At 33.0% G+C, this 21,663-nt stretch overlaps 1 protein-coding gene across 1 annotated transcript in view; it reads left to right on the top strand.

Moving 5' to 3' along the window:
* LOC118187497 (neprilysin-2-like) overlaps window positions 1–21,663 on the top strand; it is a 135,289-nt gene that overhangs the window by 99,006 nt on the left and 14,620 nt on the right. The window contains exons 11-18 of the mRNA XM_035357734.2: window positions 1,621–1,698; window positions 1,786–1,889; window positions 6,088–6,152; window positions 9,116–9,167; window positions 9,304–9,371; window positions 11,264–11,409; window positions 13,505–13,570; window positions 19,000–19,098. Of these exons, the coding sequence (XP_035213625.1) occupies window positions 1,621–1,698; window positions 1,786–1,889; window positions 6,088–6,152; window positions 9,116–9,167; window positions 9,304–9,371; window positions 11,264–11,409; window positions 13,505–13,570; window positions 19,000–19,098 (678 nt within the window). The remainder of the gene's footprint in view (window positions 1–1,620; window positions 1,699–1,785; window positions 1,890–6,087; window positions 6,153–9,115; window positions 9,168–9,303; window positions 9,372–11,263; window positions 11,410–13,504; window positions 13,571–18,999; window positions 19,099–21,663) is intronic.

Below are 21,663 nucleotides of genomic sequence, written 5' to 3'. Positions count from 1 at the left end.
AGTAATTAAATTTTATCTGTGTTTTACTAACAACGTACTCTAAACTCTCAAGTAATAACATGTACTTTTATTTGAAGCTTTGCAATAGAACGTTCTTTTCTTGTCTGAATTCTAACATAGAAAAGGAACTTAGGAATAACTTGTGTCAGAAACATATTCACTTCCCGTATTTTGTTCTAAACCGCGAATTAAACAATTAGATTTAGCATCTTTCCCAAATTCTAGAGCACCAAAGAAACTTCCCTCCGTATTTTACTGCGTCTGTTAGTGCAATCTATGTCGTTTTATCTTTAACATATATGTAAACAACCTTAAACCCCTATATGTGATGGCATATCTTTTGCGACAACTTCTCAGACTTGTTCCAGTGAAGTATCTTTATTTTGGTATCTGGAGTAAATCATATATCGCTAAAAAATATATCGCCTATATAATCCCTTTCACTAATTTTTTATGTGGAGACAATCAACAAATCTCATCTGTCGTGAAATGTGCAATAAAAGCTCAATTGGCTCTTGTGAGGTGGTATTATTACTAACGAATACGCAAAGCTTTATGTTATTGCAACAGTTCCTAGTAGAACCCAGATGCCTAATATTCGGTCTTCCCTTGGAACTAGTGGAATAGATTTTCGGCTAGTACACGACAGTGCTCAATTTTGTCTAGCTCGTTTTGGGGACGAACATCTTTACTTTGAAGATAATGATTTGAGTAGATTGGCCAATACATTCATTGAGTCTAATGTTGATACAATATTTATGGGAAATATTGCGGCGGAGAATAGCGCAGTGTCGAGTTTCCTCCTGAACTTCAACTATTTTACAAATGTACACACTAATCCAGAATAATTAATCACATTCTTCCTCTACATTAATAAAACCTTGCAGCGATAGCGAGGTTAAAAAACTCCTTAAAAATTCTGTGACATTTTGAGAAACTTGTGAGAGTACATGTTAAAAATAACATGTACTCTTACAAGTTTCTCAAAGTAGCAAGTGAGAGTACATGTTAAAAATAATGTCAACGAAATAATGTCTCGATTTGTTTTAAATACGGTTATATATTATTGAATATTCCAGATGTTCTTTATGTTTGGCTTGAAAAGTTTTAAGTATTTTAAAATTGGTATCTGATAGAATATTTGGATAATATTAGAAAAAGAAAATACTAAATTTTTTGGTCTTATAGAATTGAACTATAAAAGCACATCTAGGAGTACATGTTTAAGAACAATATTAAAGAGAATTATGCCTCGATTTTTTTAAAACAGTTATATATTAGCGAATATTCCGAAAGTTCTGCAATTTTGGCATGAACAATTTTAAGTATTTTAAAAGTAATAACTGCTGGAATATTTGGATAATATTAAGCAGCTGAATTACTAATTCTTTTTGTATTATAGGCTTGAGCTATAAAAGAACATCTGGTTGTACATGTTTAAGAACAATATTTAAGGAAATGATGGCTTGATTTGTTTTGAATACAGTTATATATTAGCGAATATTCCGTATTTTTCTTGAAGTTTGGCTCAAAGAGTTTTAAGTATTTTAAAAGTTGATATTTGCTAGAATATTTGGATAATATTAGAGAATGAAAATACTAAATTTTACTGTCTTACAGGCTCGATCTATAAAAGCACGTACTGGATATAAAGCAGAGCTTTTGAATGATACTTATCTCTCCGATATGTACTCAGATGTAAGACCTAGATATCAATTACTTTGTCCTTTTACTTTTAAAATATAAATCTATTTTTCTCTTCGTAATAATTTAATTCTTTTCCAGTTCCACATTACTTACAGGACGTATTTCGACAATATGAGGGAAATACGCCTGTGGAAAACCAATTATTCATTTTTACAGCTTCGAAAACGTAACATAAAAAATGAGTATGTATTAATTTGAATATTATTTGTACTTTATTCATCAAGTTCCAGTAGCAAATGCCTGATGTAATGGCAAAAGACTTTTATACCATATGAAACAATATACAGCACATTTGATAGTTAAAGAACGTAATATTTCTTCGTATTAATTTAACTATTACCAAAAAGAAGGGTTGGTCTGCATGGCAACCATTTCTAATACACAGTTCACTTCAATCATTTTTACTTCCTTGAACAAGGTTAAAGGAAGTATCGTAAACGCGAAAAGTTTCAGGCAGAATATTTCAACAAAATTATCCATTTTGACCTCTATCGTATGCAATTTAACGATGTTTTTACGTAACATCTGTACGTAAGGACAGAATGAAAGACTCTTTTCCTCCAAAAAAAATTATAAAACTGCTTTAAAATGAATTCTGAAGAGAACTTTTCGTGGTGTCTGTCTGTACGTTTCTCGCATAACTCAAAAACGAGTAGCCTCAAGAACGTTGAAATTTTGTATATAGGACTGCTATAACATGCAGATTTGCACCTCGTATTTTGGTATACGAGGTTGCAATCGACCGCACCAAACGTATATAAATATATTTATATATATATATATCCACTCTGTTACCCGGCTCAGTGATTTCAGTTTTTTTATTCTTATATGTTTGTAAATTGTGCATTTTTTGCTTTAAAAATGATTGAATTATGTTTTTCATATCTTCCGGTTAAGAATTTTTGCCTTTAGAAAATCTGTAAAAAGTATTTGTACAATTATCAACAATTTAAAAGCTGTTTAAGTACAGTTAAGCCTAATTTTTAAATAACATGCCGGACATATTTGTTTACATTTGAAATAGAAGAATAGTAGATTTATTGCCAATCTAGAGAGACTAAGCTTCGCAACAACAAAGATAACGCCTTCATTTATTATTGCGAATTAAATCATACTTAATCCTTTCTGGAATTTTTTCGAGGAACAAAAAGTGTTTAAGATTTACTTCGTGATTTTTAATATAGATATTTTATACTAAATCATCTGTGATTTTGTTTGTTTGTTTGTTTGTTGTTGTTGTTTCCGTTTGCTTAATTTCTTTTATACAAAGTTCTAGATTTATTATAGTATTTGAATAGAACATGTGGCAACGATTAGATAATTCTTCAAATGGTATAAATTTTGTGCGTTTTGAATTATAATATGAACGAAATATAACGCTGTTAAGTGAACCTAGCAACAGAATGTCGCTATGGTAAACAAATATAATGAATTTTAAAGAGTGCATTTATTCTATTGTGGTTTATGCGCTATCGACGGAGTAGATTTAATTCAATCCAATAAGTTTAAATGAAATGCAAGAAAAAATGCGTATAATTTAATATTCCGCCAAGCAAGTCATGTGGTATGCACATCAGATATTTTTACAAAGAAAACCTCTATGTGTGGAAATAACTGAAAAAAAAAAGAGATTTTATTTATTTAATTATAATAAATAAATAAAATTGCTTTTTTCGCTAAAATCTGAATCCAGATTTTTCAATAAAATACAGTGCATAAGCACTCTATTTTATTAAAAAATCTAAATTCAGATTTATGTTATTTTATTTATTAAATACTCTTAGCAAACATATAAATTTGTCTAATATAGCATTATGATGAAACTGTGTGATGCATTTAATTCCTTTTGCAACAGAAACAAAATTTTTAATCTTTGAAATTAATTAAACAAATTTATTTTCATTTTATGCTTTATCTCAGACGGATATTTAGGCTAGAGGTTTGAATATTTTTACATTATACAATGAAATACATATTAGTATTTTTCATGCGGTTTTGAATTCAAAATAAAATTAAACAAAGACAAATAAAAATATCTATAAATTTAATTTAACTGTATAATCTTACTAAGTTATAGCACATTTCCATATATTGAGTAGCCCGATATAAAAACCGAACCCAAAGCAAGTGAAGTCTCCTATATTCAGTTCAGTTTTGTATGGGGCCACTCGATATAATATCGTCTAACATTTCATGTGTTCTTCACTTGCTTTGAGTTCGGTTTCTCTTTTACCACCCTGCATTAGCCAAGAATTTTGAACAATTGTTTGGTACTAAAGTTTGAGATCTGTGGATTTGAGGAATAAGCGAAATCGAAACTGATCAGCCAGAGCATTTCATAAGTGAAACAAATGCTTATTTTGGTCTTAAAAGAAACATTATATTTATTTTTACAATTTCTATTCTTGTTTGCAACATGTAACTTATTTTTTACATAAAAATATAACATACTTTTTAGAAATAAAGCTTACGCAACGCTTATCAAGGAACACTCCAAGTAACGACATTTTTAGCTCGACTTCGCCGTGTGGCAGAATCTAAATAACTATTGAAAACATTACATCATGTTGCCACTTAATTTTAATAATATTATATAGAAACATTAAATTATGTTCCACCACAGGTCTACCTAGTTAAAATTCAAAAGTAACTTGAAAATGTTAATAACTGAAATAATGGAAATTAAGCAAAAATATTATTTTTTTTTATTTAATCCTAATGTTGCACTCGTACTTACGTATTATCCCGCCTACCATGAAAGCGTCACCAAGCAATACGATTTAGCGCCAGTTACGGATAAACGTGACATCATAACACACTTTTAACATATACGCTTGGATGTAACTCCGACTGATTCTGGATAAGCCACCTTTGGTTTTTATCAACGTGGATATAAATTAACTGTTTTTGCTGTATTTTTATAGCCCTTCACTTCAGGTCATTTACAGCTAGTTAAATGCATCTGTTGAATGAGAAAAAGAACAGTTGGATATATCTGAAAAACAGTAGTCGATTGCAACAATCATCTACAGGAAGTTAGTATTCAAAGCGATTCTAAAGCGATACTCTGCTTTCCGGAGTAGAGCTCCCGACTCTGCTTGGTCGTTCTCGGAACTCCCTGTACTCTCGAGACTCTCCACGCTACAACTCGCGATGTACTCGACGACACACGAGCACAGCTCCCGACTCTTCAGTTCAGTCATTCCCGGAGCTCAACACGCTCTCTCGACGATGCACTAACCGCGATACACTAACAGACTCCTTCGGTGCACTCGACGACCCACTCGGCACGCGCTGCCCTGCTGTCAACTCGATAGAACTCACACGGACGGACTAGCTCGAGACACACTGACTCGCACTAACTGACTGCGGACAATCAGGGTTTATATAGCTTTCGGCTTGTGTTCGAGAACATTCCGGTCTAAACCGGTAAGAATTCGTTCCAGAAGGTTCTCCATCAGTCCATGGTATATCGCCAATTTTGTCGCTAAATGTCGCCAAATGGGCGATTTCTCGCCGAATATGGCAACCCTGCTTTCCCTTGCCATTTTATGGCAACCCTAAACTGCTTTGTGGGGGAAGCCATCTCACTGCGCCTGTACATTTCGTAACAATATTTTGCTGTTGTGGACTAATCTCGCTTGTCTGCCATCAGAACAAACCTATGAAATTGATCGAGGTAAGGAGTACAAGATTACGCCTGTCGTTGGCAAGAGCCTTTGGCACCATTATAGGTGAAAGTACGGTTTTGCCCAGCTCCAACCCGATTTTGAGGAAAAGCACCTCTGGAGGGTGAATCCCTCTTTCCCTACCATCAATCCACTTGAGAGGACTTTCAACTCTCCATATGAGTACCGAAAAACTATAATACATTTAAAAAAATCCATTCATTTTCTGGGATATAACCCGGACCCTTTGGTACGGTAATCCACTAACCACTACCCCATTTGGTCAGCTTATAATATTTTGATCATATTAAACGGCTTGTTGATCACAATAAGTGACGAGTTTTCCACATCTTCGTATATAAATAGGTTGGATTTCGGCAATGAATTGACAATATCCGAATGATAACATCCAACGCGATCACATCAAGCAGCGCCTGCTGCTGGTTCTCCAAATAATTTTAATCAAAAATTCATAGTATCTTTCCTGTTAATAGACGTTGATATTCCATTTCACCAAAAATTAGTAGAATTATAGAACTATGTAGTATATGTACTTAAAGAATAAAACGTTGTGTACGCGAGTTTATCAACACTTATGAATAAGTTTATGTAAAATGTAGGCAATGCTGTGTATTCGATGTGTTGCAAAATTTAAAATGCTTAGTTAAAACCAGAAACATTTTATTTTATACTGATACATGTTTATTTGCAGTTGGAAAAAATATGACAAAGCACCAGCTATAAAACCATATTACAACTATCTGGAAAACATAATTGGTAAATTCAAAACTCATTTTGCCATTTTTTTTTCTGCTTTCTACATTTTGATCATTATAAATCTATAAACCTCGTAATCTGTATTTTTGAGACATTACTAGTTTTAGTTTCAATAACTGGAACAAAATTTGAATTGGTATACCTAAGACAACAATATCCACCAAAACTGAAGAAATAAAAAAAAAAATAATTGTTCAATATCAAGAAAGAATTAAAGATCTTTACTTTCTTTCAAAATTTGGTAGAATTTAATTTTTTAAGCTCTGATTAACGTTTGAAGTATTTCATTTAAAAAAAGGATTTTTAATTTTTAAATTGACTCTTATTTGTGCAAAATGGAAGCAGCTCATTTCTATCATATAATTTAACATAATGTAAATACAAAAAAACTGCCTAATGTAAATAACAAATATTTCACTTTAAAGATTTTGTTTCATGAAAATTCATAAAACTAATATACATCTATAATCAAAAAATTAATTGCAGCTATAATTTTTAAATTTTTAAATTAATATTACTTTTTAATAAATGGCAGCTAGTAATGATATTTTAGTCAATGATACCTAATACTTAAATTCGCTACCGCTGCCGCCGTCTTGAAACTATTGAACCAGAGACTGTAGAAGAAACGAGTGATGCAAATTTGCATAACTGCAGTTATAAGGAACGATCATGAATTACAAATTTTCAAAATTACTATAATTCCCAAAATTTTCAAAAATACAACAGGAAAGATAAATACAGTATAGAGAATCTTGTTATGTATGAAAAGTATTAGTTTTCCCTTGTAAACCCTATTAGTAAAATCCCTATTAGTAGTAGTATTTGTTCCCTATTAGTAAAATCTTCTTTCAGAATGCTAGTAATAGAACTAGCAAACCACTGAAATCTTACGTCATGAAATGTCAAAAATTAACTTAAGGGAATTAATTAGGTGGAATATTTATAGTTTTGAAATCATTTTATGTATAAATGATTTCATGAATGCTCTTCCTTTCCAATAATCAACAAGTTTTCCAGAAATATCTTGTTAAATGCAAATTTTAATTGACCCTTCATAGCTAATTCCAGGCCTAAACGTGCAGATCATTTATATCTAATCTATTAGAACGATGTAAATGTCTTTATTGTTTCTTCCTCAAACGTATACACACAGATTACATTAGCAATAAACGTTTTCCTTTGGGTATGATAAGGGGGAAATTGATTTTTAAAAGCTAGTAATAATTTTTTTCTCCTTTACCGATTATTTCCCCCAAATCATATAAAAGCTTTTTGAAATGTTTACAACTGCCTTTCTTCTTTTTTCTCGATATTAGACGTGGCCATTATCGAGTAGGTGTGGGATTATTTGTCGATGTTCCTTATTCTAAGATTAAACAGCCATGTCTTTAATACTTCATTGAAGCCGATTTAAACGAACATTTTAAGTCAGTTCGATTTGTTGTACTTTCTGCAGAGGATTAGAAAAGTGTCTTTATTTATGTACATCAGAAATGTGCCTGACTTTTATATTAAACCTGAAAAGAGCCATCATAAAACATTGAAAGTTTAATCTAGGTTATATAATGATGAATCCCTTAAAATTGTTTTTAATATTTCAATGATAAAGGCATTTTAAAGCGGTAATACAAAACGCACTCTGATAGTTGTGTGGATAATGTTAATATCAACATTGCTGGACTAAGCGAAGACAGTTAGGGCAGACTGTCATTTAACATGTTAACTGCCACGTGACTTTGTCAGATAATCTCTTTTAGGTCACGAACTCTACTATACCAGACGTCAATTGTTTCGGATCGTAGAAGGTTGGAACGCCTAGAACGAAACGCTTTGGAACTTCTAATCAGCTTAAAAATCTTTCCTCAAGAACGAAGTAGCCAAGAAAGGCTGTGAGATTCAAATATTTTTTCCTGAACGACAAATGGTTGAAAAGTTTTCATTAAAAATTGTTGCCCCAATTTTTTGCAATGCCTGAAAAAAAATGAAAGACTAATTTTTAAGTGAATCATATGGCAGTGAAGAAGGAACCTGTTGCGAGGCTTACAAAATTTCGATTATTAGCGATGAGGAATACTTAAAATATTTCAGAAAGATAATTATAAACAAAATTGCATCTTCAAATTCAGATCCGAATACTGATAAATACATTGATAATAAATATGGCATAGATACTATTGATCATATTTTACAAAAATTGGTTGTTTAGGAAGAAAGAAAAGTTGGTACCGAAGAAAGCACAATTCAATTTAGTGAATGGAATGAATTTAGCTGTCGGCAACATTCCATTTCGTATCTTTCTTTCAACTATCAACAATCATTTTTTCAAATGCTTCTCAAGGAACTGTCACCCAAATACGGATGACGCGGTCTGATCAGAATTTTTACCATCACCCGTAAGCGCAGTAAGAGTGTTAAATGTTTTAAAAATCATTTGGATGAAGACACGAGAAAGAAAAGACAGAATTTTGAGACGGAACAAAATGGTTTGCTCCAAAACAATGCTCGGCTACATATTACTGCTGTGTTGTTGGCAGCAATGTCTGAAATTTATATGTGAATACTAGAGTAGCCTACATATAAAGTAGACTTAATGACATGCGACTTGTGGGCGTTCTCAACACTGAAAAGATAGTTATGTTGTAAAAGCTTCTGTATGGATGTGGATGTGAAACCACTCCATATAAAGGGATAAAAAAGATGTTACAAAACAGCCTTATCACTTATAAAATGCTGCGAGAAATGTAAATCAGTGTGAATAATTCGTATTTAAAAGAAAAAGAAGAAATATTAGTGCTTGAAGGATCATCTGATTCTTAATGAAAGAATCAGTCTTGGAATGTTTCAGTCAGCCTACGTCAGTGTTATTAGTGTTTCAAAACATTTAATTGAATTTCAAGTAATTTGGAGTTAAGATTTATAATTTAAGTATAGGCTTTATTAATATTATTCTTTTTTTCTAGAATTTCCCGCAGGAAATTTACGACATGGCTTCTTCAAAAAAGATCTACCGAAGTGAGTTAATAAATATCTTACATATTTCTTGAAGACTAACTTCAACTTAAAACTACTATTTGCATGTGTATGTTTACATTAATAATATTTGGAAAATGTCACAAATGCCGGGTATTCATTCGTAAATTTATTTCAGCTATTTGAACTTCGGAACCTTCGGTTACCTTATAGGTCATGAAATTCTACGAGCTTTTGATGAAAAAGGTAAAGATTACTTATATTACCAATTCAGCCAAAGAGTAAAACATATTAAGTGTCCTATTTCCAAACGTTAAAAACGAAAACGCTAGGAATTATACTACATTAAATTTATAAAATACTATAATCACAAATTCAATGTACAGTCAAATAAGTTGGAAAACAAGAAAAACTAGTTATGACATTGTCCATGGACTGCAGTACTTCCACAACTCAGAAAGTGCGAATTTTGATTATGACCGTTCCCCAACATTGTAAAATCGTCTTTTTTGCTAGGTAGCACTGTCACATGTTTTATTTCAGTACCGCACTAACAAATGGCAGCAGTACTTATTGCATTCTTTGGTTTCTCACGTACATTGGCTAAAACACTGATGCGATAATATAAAATGTTACATTCTTGCATCAGTTTGAATCATATGGTTGGCGGAAGCATACGCTTTCTGTTCATCAACAATGTTTCTTGAGTTGTGCCCGTGTTGCTAGATGACATAACTAACGTTTCTGTGCATCTCAAACTGTACAGCTATTGCAGTGCTTTAGAAACGACGTATATGTCTAATGTTTGTTATGTGAGTTGAAAAGGTGATTTAGTTTGGTTTGGCTTATTTTATTATGGCAAAGTTCTCGAGGGCTGTTCCTAAGGGAAGGGATACATTCTTGGAGGACATTCTAAGTAAAACTTGCTCATTTACACCTTACACATGGGGAAAACCATGAAAACGCCCATGCAGCCAGCTCGTTCCCCGAGATTATAAAAACCGTACCGTGTTAAATAGGACCCGATAAATTCACATCGTTTGGTGACATTTAAAAGTTTTACGCAAGTAGAACGGGTGACCAAATTTCTCAATTATGACGACTTAGGGCGATAGCCGCTGTGTCAAGTACCAATCATAATTTTACGTAAATGTATATAACTATACAATACGAAAAAGAATGCGTAGAACCTTTTTGCAATTTACACTTCCGAAACCTCTTTTTTCTCGCCTCAGAAGTAACTGTTCAACTCAGATGTACTGGCTTTGATTGCAGACCATAACCAAAGCAAATGCAACGGGTGTTTCCATAATTGCAATATAGTTGGACACTCGAAGCTGAATTCGGATTCGAATAACAACATACGGCTGGTTGCCTGTGCAACGTACAAAAGCCAGCTTACATTAGAAAGTTCTCCCTAAAGGCATTCTCAGTTAAGCAGACAGACCTTTTCTGATGTGTAAAAATGTATATTGAGAGAGAGAAAAAAATTAAAATAAAATTAAGATAAAACATTCGAATTCAAACCAGAACCATATTCAACCCACAACAAACCACTGAAATCAAAGTTGAGAAGCACAGTGACAAACTACATGATAAGCGGCAAAAAACAGTCTAAAGCAAAAATGAAAAGAGGTAAAAGAAAATAAAAGAAGTCATTTACTTTCCTCGCCGCACCGTCGTAAAGGGGGTTGGTACAACGATAGAAGTAAATGCATCATCCTGCTTCTGAACTGACAGTGACACAAATAATAATTTAGAATTTAATACTTCAATAGACCACAGAAAACTAATCATAGAAATTTGTCTTTATCAGCCCAACCCACACAGGCCCTATGGTGGGTTGAACTGGAGGAAGACACCGTCCCTCTTGTCAATAAAGACATTATGACCAATGTAGGTCGCCTTGATCTCCCTACGTTGGGTATATTAAATATGCAGAAAGATCTAAAATTGTTAAGAAACAACATCAAAACCATTAACTTGTTAAAATTTTATCCGGCAGATTGTGTCTAAATAACAAACAAATGCGTCTACATACATGTAAAACAATACTAGTTTTTAAACTGCTTTTTTTACTTATTTTTTTCTATATGTGTGAGTATTTCTTTATGTGTCTATTGCTAATAATATAACAGGTCGGCAGATTGACGAAAATGGCAATAAAGTCCAGTGGTGGCCATTAAAAGAAAATGCAGATAGAAAATTAAAACTTAAGATTTCCTGTGCCAAAAAGGAATACTTTGATTTCATCAAAAAACCTGACCTTTGGAATGATCCCAAGGTAAATTACATTGAAATCTGTCTCTATAGTATATATTTAAAATCTTTTCCAGGATCGTTATTACTTATAGGTTAAAAAAAGTAGTGTATTATCCATTCAAAAGTGATCAGGTGTAATTTTAGTAAAACTAATAATTTTTCGAGTATGGTATTAACGTGCAGATTAGTAGTTAGATTGCAAAGCTTCAGAATATTAATAATTATAGTAATTCTTAAAGCGAGGAATGTGCATTTGAAAAAGCCGAAGTCACGAAGGTTTACAACAATAATATATTCTTCATTTTAATTTAATATATAGTTAGTTCTACACAATGTTTACTGCAAATGTATTTTCATCTTTTTTTCTTTTCGAAACTGAAAGCTAAATCCATGTATATCTACAGGGTTAATCTGAAAAAGTGAGCAATATTCGTCATAGAAAGTTTGGGCGCGACGTAAACGGCGAGCCACAAGGATGGCATTGTAAATGGTATAAAAGGGGTCGGTCCTCGCAGCCAACGGCATATTCTACCGTGGTTTGTCGAGAGGATGGCTGGTTATACGAACTGCAAAATTTCCAGGCAGATGGATTGGTCGAGGTGGTCCCATAGCTTGGCCACCAAGATCACCGGATCTCTCTCGCGTTTATACTTTTTCCTGTGCAGCGGTATAGAAAGCCTAATCTACGAATGCCCCTTTCAAACCAATATGGATCTACTCGGCGATACTCAGGAAACGCCTAGTGTCTTCGCAAATGTGCGTTCCCACAGGTGTGAATCTTGCATTACAGCTGGGGGAAGGTCTTTTGAGCAATTTCTTTGAGCATGTATATCAATTACACTCCTCTAAATAAAATGTTTCCTGAGGTATTTCCTTTCTTGTGTTGATTTTTTAAATGTTACAGTGGAAAAATTATCATTTAGCTTCTCACCGCGTGCGTTCCGACATTACATTCTGTGACGAATATTGCTCGCACAGTTTCGCTCTATCATCCTGTCCAGTTTTGTCCGCATTTTCGTATTCACCCTATATACGATGGTTACTCCAGGCAAAAAGAAAACGCCGTTCTTAAGAAGCGCCAAAAAAGGTTTCTTCTTCTAATAAAATTAGTAAAATATTTCTTAACAACTGGACATGTGCCTTTCTAGCATTCAGATTTCTTACATGAATTAACTTTCTGTTTTAGGATATATAAGTTCTTGAAAAAATTGTAAGAAAAATTTAAATTAACTTTTTCGCTGTTTTCAAATTTAGATAAGAGACATTTCAGAGTGTGTAAAGAAAACATGGTGCGATGCTGATTCTCAAAAGATAGCTATTTTCTACAGTATCACATTTCTTTGGAACATTTATTAGATTTAATTGCTGCACTTAAAATTTTGTAGTTTGTTTATTTATGACATGACTATAGTACATGACTTTTACAATATAAATGGTAAATGTTGACAAGTTAGATAAAATTCGCTTATCAAATAGATATTTTCTACAGTGTCAGATTTTTTTTAGAATATTTCTGAGAATTAATAACTGCGCTTTCAGTTTGTAATTTGTGTATTTTTAAAGCAAAGTTCTAACAACCGAATATAAAAAGATTAGATACGGTGCTAGCAACATATAAAAATTTAGCATTAAACTATAATACGGTGCATAAATTACAGTTAGAGTAAGAAAATAATAAGAGTATGTATACATAATATTGCATGTAGTATATAACTAGATGGGGAGGTAAATCCACACAATAAGTTATTTATACTTTTAAAGGTTATAAATTTACTCCTTGATGATGCTAGATCTTGCAGTAAGATGCATCTTTGTAGAATAAGATGATCTTCAAATCTCTCTATTTTGGTCATATTTTTATATATGAAGATTTTCCTAGCTTTTTACCTTTATTCCCATTGATAAAATCGAAGTAATACCTTTCTTACATAAATAGATATAAAATGCTATCAAACACTGAATGAATCAAAATACTGACCAAGTCTCTATGAATCTGGTGCTTTCTATGGGAGCGCAGTGTAAAGAGTGTACTTTAATACTCGCGTGTATTCTCATGCATTAGCAGCCAAGTGATAAAATCTCTTGAACATGAACTGAAACTATTATATCTTCCCTAGATAAAAATCTTTGAGACACAGGATGAGTACATAGGTTACATCTCTGGTTTGAAAGCAGCTTATGAGGTAAGCTATAAATTCGAATTTAAGAAATCAAAATTAATGTCACAAATTGTAACTATATGCATTCTGATATTGAAATTCTTATCCACTTTTTGAGAGATCTTATTTAATCGCATTTGAAACAAATCATATTTAAAAGGTTAACTATGCTATTCTGATTTATTATGAAATTTTTGGCAGTTTTAGATGCTAATAAAAAATTTATTTTCTATCTTTTGTTATATATATTTGCTAACATTTTAATAAAGAGTACTTAACAAATATTATCTATCATGAATTTGACTAATACGCCATTCAAATCACATCTAAAACCCATCACGCAAATCTTTACATTCTCGTTTTGTCTACCAATAATAAATTAATTTGAATGCTAACTGTTTGTCATAAATATTTATAAATTTTTCTTCACCCTGAAGCCCTGAATCTTATTCTGTAATAATTTTAAAAGTTCATTCTGTAATAATTGAAAAATTACTTTTAATTTTATGCTTAACCTTGTCCTCAAAATTTGTTCTTAAAAATCTTTTCCTTCTATAGCGAGTAAATTATTCGAAATCTTCTGTTATTGATGAAAACTTCTTTCGAAGTTAATGATATTTCCTTAAAACATCATCATCGTTTTAGTTGTAAATGAAGTCCTGTATTAGACGCAACTCAATAACCTGCTGTTCTCCTGTCAATATTTCTGTCTTTCTGAAATTCCTCGGATTCTCCGAGAGTGAAATTTTCAGATGATTTTCTCACTTATCCGCTTGTCTTTTAAAAAAATTCATTTTTTAATCATGATATTTGCTAATATTTCTTTTAATTTTTTAGAATTTGTCGCGTTCTTTTTCGATGACGTTTGTGATATATCAAGCAAACATTCTGCATGAACAAGCGTGTTATCTAAACTAAAAAATAGCTGAATAAATATTGCGGTTACTCGTATTTAGATGTACCAGTAACCAGTAAATATTTATTCCTCCAGTGTACGATGACATCTTTATTTTGATAAAATATGATATATCTTTATTTTAATAAAATTAATCCGGAAAATGTTCACAACTGTGAATTTGGCACTTTTGAAATGTTCTGCCTTTACGAAACCAACCTACTTATTTTAACTAAAAAAATTAGTTCGAGTACAGTTTTATTTAAATTTTCATAATTTTAGAATTTTAGCTTTGGTATCCAGTTTATATTCGATTTTTCCTCTATAGATGGAGCTATGATCCTTTTTTCTTTGACCCTGCCTTTTCCTTTGGCTTTTAATGTTAACTTCGTTCTACTTCGCACCACTTCAATTTTGTCTTCCCTTGAAGTAGATATTTTTTTCAGTCAGTTTTGAATTCAGTGTAGAACTTCATGTAAAGTCTGCGTGAACATAAACTTGATTAACTACAGAAATGTCTTTCTTGCATATGCACTGAAAAGATAGGAAAGTGGTATATATATATATATATATATATATATATATATAATGTGTGTGTAATATTTTAATGCGTAGTAGTAATCCGGTACTTTAACTTCTCGTTGTAGACAGAAGTCTGAGTACAGAGGCATGAATAAGAACGCTGACAAAACTAATTTCGGCGAATCACCACCTTCCCTTACACATTTCATTTCAAATCATCTCTTTGGCATACAAATTACTTTTCAATCATCGTCGAATACAATAAATTTATATGTAAAAGGAAAAAAGATACGAAGTCATTTCAAGCAGGGAAGCATAGCGGAGCACAATTGTCTGCAAGAAGTCAGGAAAAAAGGGAGGTGTCATTGCTCGCGACCAGCATTTATATTACGTAGGTGCATATATAAAGCTAAGGCGCGATTGGTTAATTTTAGTTTTAGTTACCTTTTTCAAGCAGTGTTTTGTAATTTGGAAAGGTCTCGAATGTGAGAAAAAGGATAAACTTAAAGAGAAGACCACCAAATTTAGAGTAGTTAATTTTGAGGTTGCCAATTATTTCTTAAAGTAGCCATCGTATTTTGTTATATCTTACATATATATATGAATAAATATACATATAGATATATAGAGATAGATATAGAAGTAAAATTATGTGAATTTTAAAGAATACATATAAATGCTATATACACCTTCCACACATACACAAAAACAAATGTGATAGTTCCATATTTCTTGTTCTACTGGACCGATTGACGAAACTTAACTTGCGTTTTTCATATCTCGAAAGCGCGACTTAGGATAAATATATTATATTTATATAGAGAGCACTGCCCTTTTCATGGTCGCCGGAAAATAGGTATTTTGACACAAAATCGGCCTTTTTCATGGTCGCCGGAACGGGATATTTCACGGATAAGGGAAGGCAAGTTGAATGTTCCTTTCTCTCTCCAAATCAAAACACGTCTAGAATCACAATTCAGCCTATATCTGGACTCGTCAGTAAGCAATACTCTGGCCCAGTCCTTTTAACGCCACTGAACATGACGACGGCACTATTTAAACGGGTTCTTCTGGAAGCTGGTGTGAGTGCGACATAAACCATTGGTTTTTCTCGCACACAATCCAACCTAATTAAGCTTTCGTTCAGCAGTAGAATGTTTAATTCGAGTTCCTGTGGCAGCCTGAAGGTCTAAACATAGATCGTCTAAACATAGTCTAAACATGTAGTCGCTTCGCGGTTTCTTCGAACTGACAATGACAAAAATGGTCTTGTGATGCAGTGGTTGCTCTTGGTGGCCCTTGGCCAGGCTATCTGTCAACTGAGCCAGTGCTTAAAAACAGGCTCCAAACTCTTGATATGATACTTTGAGAGATATTCAAAACTTGGGCTGCATTTGTGTTTGATCTCTCTCGTTTCTACAGTTATTCGCCACCTTCTCTTAAATGATGCCTTTGAACCATAACTACGGAATACTGTTTACTCTTAGAAATCTCATTACATTAAAAAACACTACAAATCGGAATTCCAACATGCGTTCATTTTCTCCACATTCATAGCCATAGAATTTACGTGTTTCCGGTGCTAACGTACGCACGGAAGTGTAATTTCATGTCCAGTTGTATTTAATTAACATAAATAATTACGGCATTGGTTGCAACATAAACTTAGTAAGCATATTTTTTTCATTAGTCATTAATTTTGATGACCAATGTATTTCCTGTAATACATTTTCCTTTATAGTGATATCAAATCCTTAATACATTTTTAGTTACGCATAGTAAATTTGCAGTCCACATTAAACAGATGAAGTTTTCATTACATTCACTCAATTTTTAATTTTACATATAACAATTCATAAACACGTATATTAATTTGCTGTTATTTGTTTTATTCCAAAATTTTCTGACTATTTACAGTCCTTTTAAAATAAGAATACTGAATGTTATGATAATACACAATAAAATTTACAGAGCACATTAATGTTCGTAAACAAAAAAAAAAAAAAAAAATTCCACCTGTTATCCACAATTCGAAAATTTCGCTTCAAATAAAACATACTGGCAAATTCGCGTACATACGAATATATTAACATAAAATAAAGTTACACTTGAATAAACATAAAATGAATACTATAGATACATTCGCATTTAACTTTGGTTTGCAAAAGCTCTATCTCTGATTTCTTTAGTGAGTCATTCCGCTAGGCTAGAAACTCACTCCAATTTGACTATAGTAACTGGTTAATCATGATTTTATATCTCAGTTGCTGTCTAGCTCATTGTCCTTTGGTCTCTTCCTCGTGAATCTTATGGATCAACGCTGACATTCCTTGAGATCAGACTGTTTCAGTCATTGCTTTCGTGAAATTGCCTGGGGATGTTGACTGCTTCCCGGGTTGTTGCTTTCCATCTCCTCATCTGGCTGGTCGCAGAGTCTTTTGTATCACTCTAGAATTCCTTCGTGTCTAGTGTGCCTTGATCTTTTCTTCCACTAGTGGCGCAGTTGATCGTGAAATCTCCTGGGTCTACGAAAATTCTCTTGGTCTTTGAGTTGACTTAGCAGTTTGCATTCCGATTCCTATAGTGAAGTCGACGCCAAACGCTGCGTTTTCTTTTTCACTAGGCTTTCGCTTTTCTTTTTCACTGTTTCCTCTGCACTCTCAGTTCCTTCTTTTCTTCGTAGAGCTTTCTTTAGACGCTGGTTGAATCCTCAGCTTTTTTGCATTTTTCTTTGCATAGGGCTAAATACTCTTCCTAGTCCGTCGCAGACTTATGTGCATTGAACTGTTTGTACCGGCCTCTCTCTGACCTGATTCAGACCCAATAGATATAGGTGACTCCCTTTGGGGAACTCATTAAAACCAAAACCTACTTAATTAAAGGCGTTGCTTCAGTTTTCAGCCTTACAGGTGCTAGAATAAACGTTGCTGTGTCTCCGTTTTATTCACGTTGAGCGCTAGTGTACAGAAATTATGTACTTCAAAGCCAAATTCTAGTTCCGTGTAGACAATCAGGCGACTTTTCACCCCACCTTAGTCTTCTAGTGAAATTAACTCCGCACTCGGAAGGTTTAAAATAAACCTATTTATTAGAATTTTAACTGAACAACTTAATATGACTCCGAACAATCGTGGCTAAAACTGAAAGGGGCGGAAACTTATCCAGGTAAATCTAACGAAAAAATAATTTAGAGAAAATCAGCAGTCGCTTCTAGAAGTTCTCTCTTAATTTCAAGCATTCTATTCTTATATGCGTTAACTAATTTGCCTTTCGGAGCCAAGGAAAGTAGAACAAACAATAAAAATAATAAGATAATGGACCTAAAACTTAAACACTTTGAAAAAATTTCCCCATAAGTATTTACTTTATTGCACAGATTACGGAATAACCAAATTAAAAATTTCAAGTTCAAACCCTATCAGTCTAAAATTCTTAAAGCAAAATAATTGGCGCATAGAGGATGTCCTTTCATGTATAAAGCATAAGACATATACTTTCATTTATACTCAAAAAGCTGAAGTAACATGCCCTCTCAACTTTTACACGTCTTTCAAGTACAGAGCCTGTCCTCTGGCGAGAATCTAGTTTCATAGTTACAGTCATAAATAGGTGAAACGCTTTCAATCATTATAATTTTTTAAATCGTTATGAAGAAATTCAATGTAGGAATTCGAAATAACTAAGTACCTGTATTTTCTTTTCCGGAGAGGGTTCAGTTGTTTTATTGCATTTCTTTTTATAAAATTATTAACAGTCTGTACATAAAATAATGTTATCAAAGCCTCTACTGCTACTGAACTATTTTTCTATATATTTTGTTTAGATTTTATTTTATATCCAGTGTATAGATATCAAAATTAACTGAAATTATACATCTAATTCGCATGCTTCAACTAAGCTACATATAGAAGGACTGTGTGCTATTTGGTTTTACATTTCTTACTTATATGTTATATTTTGATTATCATCATCAGTAGCTCATGATTTCACTACACATCTCATTGCACAGTTTCGATATAAATCCATTTTCTCCTAGGGATATAAAATATGGAGTAGTGAAAAGAAACAAGAAGAGCCAAAGCTTCCGGGATTAAAGTATACACCGAAACAGTTGTTCTGGATAAGTGCAGCACAAGTAAGTCTTATGCATTTCTGAAAGCTACTAATTATAGTTATTTTATCATTTTGCTGAAACATTGTTTGAGATAAATCCCGGAATCATATTTTTAAGTTCACAGTCGCTCACTCTTGATGCATAAACGTTCGTAAAATTATCTTTTATAGATATTTGAGCATTAGAAGGGTCTGAATGAAAACTCAGAAACTATTATTTAGGAGCTCAAAACCCCGATAAATCAAGAATTTGTTACTTACTCCTTTTAAGGGAACAGAAAAAAAAACGTTAAGAATGTTATATATATATTATACCTTGCAAATGAGCATTTCCTTCGCATAGAAAGTTCATAAATTGTATAATTTAGGCATAGGTATTTGGGAAGCAGTTCTTTTTGTTTACAAATAGCTACCCTGAATAAAAGGATTATGTCAGTAACTTTAATGAGGGCAAGAAAAATCATATTTGGCGAGTATGTGATGTTCCGTCCTGTAAGCCGTTATCTAATTCTTAAGCCCTCTAAGCGAAATTTTTAATTAAATCGGCTGGCAAACATGCGCAAAATTTTCTACTGAAATTAAAAGAAATATTCCTCGGCATAACATCAATCAAAGTAACAGAGCTAAAATGTAGATTAAGAGTTAAACGTACGTTAAGAATTAGTTTCGACCTCCACTTAGCAATTACGACGAATACGAAAAGCAATTTTATGCTACTTTAAATCAAAATAGCATTAAACTGCTTTTCTTTGTTGCGTATTACTTAAACCAACTGTGATCATTCTTCTCCGACGTAAGGAAATGTCTGAAAATTAGACGCAAATGGTATGGAATTCAGAAATTTTAATCGCTGCCCAATACTCATTTTCCAAGTTCATTTCTTTGTCTCCATTCCTTTTACTTTCATTATTTTGTCATCTATGTTATATGCTAAGCAGGAAATGATTTGCTAACAGATGTCATAGATATCAAATCAATATATTTATAACGTATTTAATAAAATCATAGTAATTAGCGTATACAGGGTGTCTCAAAAGGTCGCTGCCAAACTTAAAATGCTGGTCTTTCATACCATGACGAACAAGATTTACATAGGAACTTGTGTCCGAAAATGTGAACGGCGACCGCCAGAGGGCAATGTTCGCTGGGTTTGGGGAGAGTGGGAAGTGTGATTATTTCAGGTAAGGACGTTGCAGGAGATGAATGAATCGGTTTACCATTTCAGTTCATTATAGACATTTTGGGGAAAGAGTGTTGCCGGATCTGATGGTTGACGTTCCAGCAGCTGCACGCCGAAACATCTGGTTTCAGCATGATGGAGCGCTTGCACATTTTAGTAACGCTGTGGGGGGGAATACCATGATAGAACATATCTTGATCGCTGAATTGGCAGAGGCGAACCAGTCGCTTAGACACCGCGATCCCTCAACATGGATTTTAGGCTGTTAGGCTGTGGGGATACATGAAGTCCATGGTGTATTAAATGACCGTAACATCGAACATGGATCTCGTCGCTAGGATCAGAGAAGCGGTGGCATGTGCCTGTGACACACCTGTTCATTTTCCGTAAATCCATGCATCAATGTTGTGAATTTGCCATGGTATGACAGACCAACATGTTCACTTTGGCAAAGACCTATTGAGATACCCTATTGAGACCCAAAATCAATAATCAATATCTAAGAAAAAGACTATAAAATAATATTTTTAAGCATTATATTTTTTTTCTTTGTTGTTATTCAGTTCATAAAGCAGAGACCATAATACGTAACGTTCTTTACTTGTGATATTCGAAATTGTGACTACAGGCTTTATTTCCTTAAATATTGATGACAAACCTGTTCTTTCAGTTATAAAATTTCTACTGAATTTTATGAGAGTAATTTCCGACAATGAAATCAAATTGTTTCGTAAATACAAGATTTAAATTCCATATTTTCCGCAAAGCATTTTTTTTTCTTCTTCAGCTAATTACATACTCATAAAGCTATTTATAATAGTCAATTGATAAAACCTTCGTCATCTTTTAATATAGTATAAATGCAAAATTTTGCTTTTCTTTACATACATAGTAAAACATTGGATTGCTAGTAACTTGATTCACAAGTGATTTGCAAATCGAGCAAAAATGTATAGTACATTTTAATTTGATAAACGAGCATCGCCTTCAATACAAATAGTACAAGTACATGCTACCTGCCGAGCGTCATATGAATCACAATTAAAACCCTGTTGTTTTTTCTCTAGCTGCGTGATTATGGGTAAATATCTCCCTTACTCGGTCTTAATTCGACCTGCCTCTATCGTCAATAATCTTACATGCGCCTACTATTTATTATAGCATTGTGGCCTGCGCGAATTGCGTTCAAAAGCTATGGAGGAAAATGTACAGGAATTAGCCACCAGCGAACTTATGATTTTGCATTGCCTGCGACAATAATAGGAGGTGATCTAATCCGAGAAAGAGGAGTAAAAGGCAAAGGAATCTTGACTTCAAATGAGATTCTAAAGATGTCTAAAACATAGAAACGATTACAAAGTTTCGTGGAAAAGTACCACCCGAATAAGTCTGTAGTAAAACAAGTAA

This window comes from Stegodyphus dumicola, chromosome 2, assembly GCF_044657685.1.
Source record: "Stegodyphus dumicola isolate Sdum_Otavi_A_Nest chromosome 2, ASM4465768v1".
Classification (NCBI taxonomy): domain Eukaryota; kingdom Metazoa; phylum Arthropoda; class Arachnida; order Araneae; family Eresidae; genus Stegodyphus; species Stegodyphus dumicola.
This window is presented reverse-complemented; position numbering and strand designations above follow the sequence as displayed.